The sequence below is a fragment of the Pristis pectinata genome, chromosome 8 (genome assembly GCF_009764475.1).
Source record: "Pristis pectinata isolate sPriPec2 chromosome 8, sPriPec2.1.pri, whole genome shotgun sequence".
NCBI classification, from domain to species: Eukaryota; Metazoa; Chordata; class Chondrichthyes; order Rhinopristiformes; family Pristidae; genus Pristis; species Pristis pectinata.
The window spans coordinates 66,301,163-66,311,232 of record NC_067412.1 but is presented as its reverse complement, the minus strand read 5'-3'; the positions used below and the strand labels follow the sequence as shown (position 1 = coordinate 66,311,232).

General features: G+C 41.6%; 1 protein-coding gene across 1 annotated transcript; it reads left to right on the top strand.

Annotated features, from left to right (window-relative positions):
* Nucleotides 1-1,646: 1,646 nt before the first annotated feature.
* On the top strand, nucleotides 1,647-9,721 carry rps4x (ribosomal protein S4 X-linked). The gene is made up of 7 exons (XM_052022149.1): nucleotides 1,647-1,714; nucleotides 2,164-2,241; nucleotides 3,211-3,391; nucleotides 4,266-4,363; nucleotides 6,012-6,183; nucleotides 8,333-8,490; nucleotides 9,557-9,721. The coding sequence occupies exons 1-7, from the start codon at nucleotides 1,712-1,714 to the stop codon at nucleotides 9,656-9,658; spliced, it is 792 nt and encodes a 263-aa protein (XP_051878109.1). The 5' UTR covers nucleotides 1,647-1,711; the 3' UTR covers nucleotides 9,659-9,721.
* The last annotated feature ends 349 nt before the right edge of the window (nucleotides 9,722-10,070 follow it).

Below are 10,070 nucleotides of genomic sequence, written 5' to 3'. Positions count from 1 at the left end.
CAAAAACCTGAAGCCCCACACCACCATGTTCAAGAACAGCAACTTCCCTTCAACCAATCGGTTCTTGGACCAACCGGCACAACCCCTAATCACTACAGTATAGCATCACTATGACCACTTGATCACTTTGCACTAATATGGCTTTTTTTTTGTTCTAATTGTTTTCTTTCTTGTAAAAATTGTGTATAGTTTATGTTTTCCTTCTGAATGCCGCTTATATGATGCTGTGTGCCTGTGATGCTGCTGCAAGTAAGTTTTTTGTTGCACCTGTGCATGCACGTACTTATGCATATGGCAATAAACTCGAGAAACAAAGGACTGCAGATGCTGGAACCTAGACGAAAAACACAATGATGCTGGAGGAACTCAGCAGGCCAGGCAGCATCTGTGGAGAAAAGCAGCCGGTCAATGTTTCGGGTCAGGATCCTTCTTCAGGACTGAAGATAGGAAAAAGGGAAGCTCAATACATAGGAGTCTTACGTACCAGCAACGAAAGAAACACACCGAGTCATGTATAAGTGTTAGAGACTATTTTATTAATAACTACTTATGATAATAAGAAAATAAAAGTAAAAATGTTATATATTAAACATTAACCCCCAAACTAAACCTGAAGTGTGTGTGTGCAAATTCCCAAACTCCAAGTCCAGGATTAGTTCTCAAAGTTCAGTTCAGCAAGTCACAAGGTGAAACATGAGCAAAGGCTTTTGCAAAACCACTGTTGACTGAAGAGAAAATGTAGAGGGAAAATAGAGAGAAATTACGAAATCCAAATGTTCCATGATGGAACCCACACGACACCTCAGTCACTGATGATCTCCACTGCTTTGTTCCGAAGTATCTGCCACCCCGAACGGCATTCGAGACGTGGCCGTCCACACAAATACCTGTTTCCTTCTACAGGTTAACGACAAAGTGGACTCCATTGGATTATTCCAAAAATCCATATGTGGATTGTAGTGACAGACACAGTTACTGTTTTTCATCCATCGATACAGAGACCAGCAGGCAGGGTGTCTCTCTTCCTCTCTCTCTTTTCTGACTGACCCAAAACGTCAGCACGTCATTATCTCCTGTTGCTGTCGTAATAACGCCACACACACACACAAACTGTACTATGTCTTAAAGGGACATTCACCAAATAGTAACCTAATCCGTAACAGGAGGGAAAAAGCAGAGCAGTGATAGGTGGACAAAAGAGGGGAGGTGGGGTGGGCACAAGGTGGTGATAGGTAGATGCAGGTAAGAGATAGTGATAGGCAGGTGTGGGGGAGGAGGGGAGAGCAGATCCACTGGGGGATGGGTCAAAGGTAAGGAGAGAAAGGAACAAAGGGTAGAAAAAAGAGAGATAGGCTAGGAGAGAGAAGAAGAGAAGAAGCACGGTGGGGGGAAGGGGTGTGGAGATTACTTAAAGTGGGAGAATTCAATGTTCATGCTGTTAGGCTGCAAGGTTCCAAGGAAAATGAGGTGCTGTTCCTCCAGCTTTCGCCTGACATTCTCCTGGCACTGGAGGAGGCCGAGGACTGACAATGAACTCAGCTCTGACTTTGCCCAGAACATCCGCTGGTCCGGCACTACCGAAGTGCGGGCTGCCGGATTAGCGGAGCGGCAAGCGCGCAGGCGCGCCGGGGTGTGACGTCTGCCCGACAGCGCGGAGGCTGGATGAGTGGTGCACTGTGGGAGCTGGGTCCTTTCCCTCGCAGACACAGAGATGGTGAGGGCGGCGGGTTGGGGCGCTGCTGCAATCTGCCCGCATCCGCGCCCCAAACCGGGCTAATCTGTTCCGTGCCACCGTCATCGGTTCACGGACAGCCGCGGAACCGGGTCCGGGGCGAATTTATGGGCAGCGCATTGAACGATGTTGGATATTTTACCATAAAGGTGGCGAGCGGCCCCGGAGTGGCGCTCGGCCCCAGGCCGCGGCTCAGCCTCGCCCTGTCGTACGGTGGAGGGGCCGGTTTGACGGGGGGGGGGGGGGTGGTCGGCGCCGCAGGGCCAGGCCAGGCCCGGCCCGACCCGGCGCCCGCCAAGCAGGAGGCTGGAGTTTTGGGGTGAAGCCGGGTGTCGGCGGCTTTACCGGCTGCCCTGAGCTGGGGGTGGGTGCGGGCGGCGGGTCGGGTTCCGCTCCAACCTGCAACTAAACGGTCTTTTCTCTTCACGTAGGCCCGAGGCCCAAAGAAACACCTGAAGCGCCTGGCGGCTCCGCGCCACTGGATGCTGGACAAGCTGACGGGAGTATTTGTAAGTGTCAGAGGAAGTGACTGCGCTGCCAAGCTCGGATGTGCTTTCTTTTATTTGGGGAGGTGGGGTTGCTACCTGTTCGTACCTCTTGGTTTATCCATTCCGGTTGATGTAGGCTCATTGTAATCACAGAAACTTTGGCTTGCTGAAAGGGGAACGGGTGTTTTCACTAGCTAGTAGCTGCTTTAGTACACACAGAATATTGGAGGAACTCAGTAGGTCAGGCAGCATCTATGGGGGGAAATAAACAGTCAAAACGTCGACTGTTTATTTCCCTCCATAGATGCCGCCTGATCTGCTGAGTTCCTCCAGTATTTTGTGTGTGTTGCTCCAGATTCCAGCATCTGCAGAATCTCGTGTGTTTTAGTAGCTGCTTTACAATCTGCAACCAATGTCCGAGCATATTTAAAGCTTAATAACAGTTGTGTTAATTAAAAAGTAAAACTAATATTTCTCCATTACTGGTTGAAACAGCCAACATTTGTTTTACCACGTGTACACTATTTGGATTACAGTAAAATAAGATGAGTTACAAGGAATAATTTGTACTTTGACATTAAAAATATGCTGGAAATTATTATCAGGTCAGCATCCATGGGTAGAGGAATACTTAACTTCTTGGGTTGGTTACCTTTTATCAGAACTTGGAAAAGTTAGAAATAAACAGGTTCTGAAGATGCTGAAAATGTGGAAGATGGAGTAAAACAAAAATGGAAGGATTTGTATTGGTACAGTGGTATGTGTAATACTGACCATTTTGACAGTTGGAGATTCACAAAACTATTAGTGATGTTTGTACACTTGCATCTCTGCTTGAAGGCAGGGAAAGATGATGAATAATGAAATATGACTTAAAGAAGAACTAAGTAGCTTGTTCAGTTGTTTTCACATTTTTCTATAGGAATATATTGTTTCTGAGTATTTTGGAATTCTGCTGGTATATTGAACTAAACTGTTTCATTTTATTAGGCTCCACGTCCATCCACTGGTCCCCACAAACTCCGGGAATGTCTGCCCCTCATCATTTTCCTCAGAAATCGCCTAAAGTATGCCTTGACTGGTGATGAAGTGAAGAAAATTTGCATGCAGAGATTCATCAAGATTGATGGCAAAGTCCGCACAGACATCACCTATCCTGCTGGATTCATGGGTAAGCATGAGGAGTTGCCTTATGTGTATCTATAAATGTGGTTACACCTCAGTGTCACTTGCATGCTTTATTTGAATTGAATGTTATTTTGGGCATGTAAATTTCAGATTCTAGGTGACATAATATAGCCATTACTGTGCTGTTTCTTGGTAAACAACACCAAATTGGATATATCATAGGTTAAAACCTCTAAACTAGTCATCCAAGTCTTTGGCCATGTTTAAATGTGCCAAGTCCTGTTTTTGTATTATTCTCACTTTCTGACCTACGTTGCATTCTGTTTTAGCACTGTTGTGTTTTAATGCTTTTGTTTGCCCTCGCTTTCAATTTCCTGCATAGTGGTCTTCCACTCCTTTCTTATCTCCAGTCTTTCTGCATCTCTGTACTGCCCTAATCTGGCCCTTTCGTCTTTTGAGATGCTCTTTAAAATCTACCCCTTTTAACCAAAGTTATAGTCATCTGTTTTGATACATGTTTAATATGGCATGACGTCAAACTTGTTAATATTCTTGCGTATTGTGGGATATTTTACAACATTAAAGGTGCTCTAAATGCAAATTACCAATACTTGTTTGAGTTTGTCCAAATTCAAACAAGTTAAGAGGACCTCTGAAGTATGGGTTGTGAGTATGTGCAGAATTGAGCTTCCGCTATTGCATTTTCCCATAGACTAGATAGTATGGTTTGGGTTTGCCTCTAGATGTTGTAAGCAGTGCAAATCTGTAAATAATGGGCACTTCTGTGGATTTGAGAAGGACAGAAACTTGTGTGTGTCCACACCAAGAATTCTGGTTTAGTTTGATTTATTCATTTATTCAAGAATTCTGGTTTAGTTTGATTTATTCATTCTGCGTGTTTGTTTATTCATTTTCAGATGTCATCAGCATCGATAAGACAAGTGAGCATTTCCGTCTGATCTATGATACAAAGGGTCGTTTTGCTGTGCACAGAATCACTGCTGAGGAGGCAAAGGTAACTGCTTGATTGTGGATTGTTATGTAGATGCACCTTGGCATGATGTGTTCAAGAGAAACCCAATACTGTGCTCTTCTCCTTTTGAAACAACCCTTTTCTCCTCATTTGTGCAAAGCATTCTGCCTTGTATTGTTGGTTATGTTGGGTATAATGGGTGGTGGTTTTCCTTGTTACGCATTAGAAGCTAATCTTTGGACAAAATATTGAATGGTCAGCAATGGCTTAACTTTCTGGGGTCCTGGGAGTTTGGATCAGCCATGGATTCATGGATGTCAGTTGGGTACATGACATGTCTCCTACCAGCTGAGAGACTTGGACTGCTATTATTATTGCCACAGCTTGCATATATTGAAAGCCTGCAAAGCTGTCAGCACTATTTTTTAAATTGGTAATAAGGTAATCAAGCCAGGCAGTGTCCTCTGCTACTACTGTGATTAAATCTTGCTTAGTTATGGATAATGTGAATCACTGCATGTAACTATAACTTGATGTCTTTCTATGTGGCAGCATGGTCTCTGAGCAGCAAGTAGCCTCAAGCAGTATCTCAGATGTTTTAAAAACAAATTAAATTAAATTGAATTGAGGAAACATTTGTGTGTGGGGGGGTGGAAATCAAAGTAAACTGACTTTTTCTGCAGCTCTCCCTTGTGTAAACCTGGGGCTGGAGTCATTGTCCACTTGTTCCCTCTCTTCAGTGCATCATTATTTTGTATCTGAAATGTATGGTGAGTCCAGTGGAGGAGCAAAAGGTCAGATGTACTGGTCTTGGAATTTGGAATTCCATGTTTCGATGTGCAAACTTGAAAATATGCAATGTCAAATGACAGGTTCTATAGGAAAGCCTGATTTGGCCCAATGTTTTCCTAGTGTTGACGTGAAATGGAAGAAGATAGGCCTGCTTTTTATAAAGTTTGTTCAGAGAAGTGAATTGTATCTGCCTGTCCTGCACTTTCTCATTTACTTGCACCATGAAAGCGAAGTAAATAGCAAGTTGACACAGGTAATATTCACAAATATTCTACTGTGTTAAGTGGCCTGTTTGCCCTTTTTAAATTAGATGCTGAAGTTAACGGTATTGGGTCAAGTATAGTATTTAAACAGAATACCTAATGATTATGCTTATTGAATTCTTAAAAAAAATCAATTTTCATTAATCAGGATTCAAGTTTGGATTAGAGGGCAAAAGCTGGTTGCAGGCATGGTCTTGTGTGCCTTTCCCTTCAAACACTTGTGTGCACTTTGGTACTCCCATCTTCTAAGTTTGGAGTTTTGTGGTTTATTCATACAGGACCGTTGAGCTCAGTGGTGCTATTGAGGGAGAATTGAATGGTGCCCAGTAAAGATATGGTGGGAATCTTTAGAGAGCCCAAGATGCTATGTTTAATAGTAACCCTATATCCCCCCAGTATCCTTCAAAATACTTCCTGGAGTGGTGTACTCTAGAAGATAAAATAAAAATGGAGTTTGTAATATCCTAATAGTTTTGTACCTGAAACATGAGTGCAGTTTCATTTCTATTTTCTGGGAAGGGATGATGTTGCATGGTTGCCAAAAGCTATAAGTGGGGACTTTTCAATTGTATAGTTTAAGATTTTATCCCCACTTGGTGTTTATGAATAATGAATTATTTTCATTTATTTTGCAGTACAAGCTTTGCAAAGTGAGGAGGATCCGAGTGGGCACCAAGGGAATTCCACACCTCGTTACACATGATGCACGTACTATTCGCTATCCGGATCCATTGATCAAGGTCAATGATACTGTACAGATTGATCTGGATACTGGCAAGATCACAGACTTCATTAAGTTTGACACAGGTATCTAGATCTTTAAAACAGAATGGACAGTATGTTTTTTGAGTTGAAAGATTTACAGGAAATGCTCAAATATGGAAGTCAGACAATGTTTGGAGACAGGCTGTTAACACTGCTGGTAAATGAAAGGCCCATTCATTTGAAAGATTAATTTGTGCTTCACCTCGAGATGTTTTGACCAGTGGAGTGCTTCCAGCATTTTCTATCTTTAATTTGAATTTCTGACAGTGGCGCTAATTTATTTCTGTATTCATAATCATAGTGCTTCTGGCCAATTTGTCTTCGAGCATTTGGGGAAAGGGAAATATGGATACAAACTTACTTGACAAGGCAGAGATTTAAATGAAGGTTGTTGAATGGACAAGGTGAGGTAGTGGGGGGAGGAAGTAGGAATGCTCTTCCAGGCAATAAAAAAATTTTAGATCCTTTAAAGTGAGGTTTATAAAAGAGACAGTTTTCTCCTCCCTCAGTGGATTCACCCCCCCCCCCCACCCCCAGTTTGAAGGTGGGTGAAATTTGGGAAAAATTCAAGGGTGGTGATATGCAATTTTTCCTTTAAATTTTAATAAATGAAGACTATTCATTTGTCCTTTTACATTCTCCATGTTCTGGAATCCTCCCCAAATGATTCCAACCTTAATATCTGCAAATGCTCTTGGCTGTACCCTTAGTTGCAAATCCTTCCATGTGTCTGGCTCTTTGAAACTGGAATTGCCTGTAGATAGTATATTGAAAGATTTGCATATCGAGAAACATATTGTAAATTTATAATTTTTGGGATGGAATTTTAGAAAAATCATATTCAGTTTCATGGAACTTTTACTAGAAGCTTTTGGGTATTTACTTCCATGCATGACTCTAAAATTTTAAATTGGTGGCTGAATAAATGGCTGAGAATGTTGTATCTACATCCTATAATGCCACCATATTCCACTTTGTGGTCTTTGTACTTGAACTCAACAGCTCCATCTGTAGGACCTTTCTGGTTGATGACTTCTAATGCACAGTTGATAAGGTGGCAGGAAGTTTTATAATGTTTCATCCTTATTACCTTTCTTCCAGTTTAAGACTGTCCAGGGTGATTTACATTGGCTCTTTTTTTCACGCTTTCACACACAGCTGAACATGCTTTTATCTCAAGAATGTCATTGGCTTATTATTACAGCTTGTATCTTTATTTGTCTGCTACCTAGACATCTGCACTGAGGTTTGAAAGGCTAATCTTTTGATACTGCACTCAGTCGTATTGTGGATTGTTTTTTAATCTTTTTCTGTGGGTGTGAGCATAACATTTTTACAGAATTGCTCAGACAAACTTCTGCACTGATTAACCATTACTAGTAGGTTCACTATTGAGCACTGAAAATTGGTAACTTACTATTTGTTACCATAGAGCCACTTGGATGACTCTAACTTGTTGGTCTTGCATAAGCAATATGTAGACAAGCATATACGACCTCATGATCAGAACAAGAGTTTTGAGGGACTACAGGGAATCCTCACTCAGCAAAGCCCTGACTCGGGTTTTGCCTCTTCTGACAAATACCTTGAATGACCTTCTAGACAGATTTCATCCACAAATGCAGCAAGTGATTTAAAATGCATATTGAGAACTTCCTGGTGTTTTTTTTTCCCTGGTTGGATTCAACATGTGCTTATGATTCAGGGTGCAAAATGTTTCTTTAAAAATAGCCCCTCAAAGCAGAGATATTGTGTCCTGTATTAAATGGCAAACTCTTTCTGCAGTCTTGAGCACTAACAGACTGGGAAAGATGGGAATCGTGTTTGAACATTTTCCTATTCTCTACTGATGCTCCACATGCAAATGTTCTAGAAATGTGCACTCTGTTTAGTTTCCCCTTCCTTGCCTGTTTCACTTTATAATTCTTTGGTCAGATGCTTCGTCTGCTTTCTCCAACTGAAGACACACTTCAGTTATTAATTAGGTCATGCAAGTAAGTGGTCTGGGTGCTCTCTGGGCAATTTTTGGGAGCTTTGGTAATGGGCATGAGGTAAGTTTGTGTGTAATGAAATAAGATTTTTATAGGACATAGTGCAGACTTAGTAATTTAATAGCATATGTTCTGTCAAAGAATTAAAAAAAAATGCTAGTCTCCCATTAACCTGTTATCACATTTCTTTGTACCTGCAGGCAACTTGTGTATGGTGATAGGAGGTGCTAACTTGGGTCGTATTGGAGTAATCACAAACCGGGAGAGACATCCTGGCTCTTTCGATGTTGTTCATGTAAAGGATGCCAATGGTAATAGCTTTGCTACCAGGCTTTCCAACATTTTTGTTATTGGAAAGGTGAGTATAAATCTTGGTGCGCATTTTAAAAAAATAACTATGGTTATGAATAGGTTAGGCAATTGTATTGATTGGAAATAGCATAGATTTGTTTTGTCTATTCAGTAAATCTTAACATTTAAACTTAATTGTTTGGGTGTGGGCACTGTCTTGATACAAAAGAAATCTGTTGTACATTGGTATAGTCTGTCTAGTGTTAAGGTTTATGTGGCTGGCGATGAAGCTTTACGTGTATGTTATCTGTGACATGCTGTTAGTGATCTCTCCTGAGTCACTCTTGAGTCGACACCAGTGCAGCACTGAGGGACTACTGAGTGTTGAAAATTCTGTCTTTGTGGTGAGGTACCAAACTGATGCCTATCTTCACTCTTGGGGTGAATAACAAAAATCCCACAGCACTATTTGGAGAAGAGCTGGTTCTCTTTGTGGCCATTACCTCTGTGGTGGGTGGGTGGGGAGGGAATGGCTAGGAGAAAGGGATGGGAACTAATCTCTTACTGTTCATGAAACCTCCATGTGCACAACCCTTTCGTGCTTATAACAGATTGCACTTTACAAGTACTCTGGGATGATATTTTGGCTGTGAAAAGCTGTATTTAAAAAATGTGTTGTTTGACAGTTTGCTTTCCAGACTTTTATTCAGGTGGTTACTCTGCTGATTTCTGGTTCTTTGCCTTGTGGGAAATTCTGTAGCCTGTTACTGACATCTGTGGAGTAACAGTGGTCCTTTAAATCCCTTTCCACCTATTGTAGAATATATTGTGAGTGGGGATTAGTTCTGTGATGCACCAATATATGGCAGTTTTTTTGTATCAAGACTGCACATGCCCAAATGATTAGTTTTGATTTTGGCAGCCTATCAACTTCTGTTACGAAATGTGCTGATTGATACACTGCAAGGTGACATAGCTTTCTGGGCAAAGCAAGGAGTAGGGAGACAAAGCAATGATGAAAGTTTAAAAAAAAGTGGTTTCGAGATAAGTGATTATTGGGGTCATGTTATTGTTATTGGAACCATAGACCACAGAAAAGCATTGATTTATATATGACTTTTTTTGACACTTAGGGTAACAAGCCATGGGTTTCCCTGCCTCGTGGGAAGGGTATTCGCCTTACCATTGCTGAAGAGAGAGACAAGAGGCTGGCTGCAAAACAGAGTAGCGGCTAAATATGTAAAATCCACAGTGGGAGCAATACGATGCAATTCAAAGAAATTAAAATGCTTTATGTATATGCTGCTGTGTATGGTTTTATTTGTTGCACTGTCATCAACACAACTGATATACAGGTAGTAGCCTTGCAGAATTGGAACAAGTTTGATACAGGAGTGTAGAATGTATAATCACTTAATAATTGTGACTTGGGGCGAGGTGCTTGGTGGAGACTCTGGCAATGCCCTGTCCTGCAGCATACAGTAGGGAGATCCCTCAGTAGTTACAACAGTCAGATATGTATCTATCTCAAAAATTGATCTGAGTTTCAGAATCAGTGTTTCTGAGGTCCCTTGTCAACTCCTCTTCCTTGATGGGGTTGTGACTGAATCTCCTCATTGCCACGTTCCAGGTGTGTGGGCAGAATGC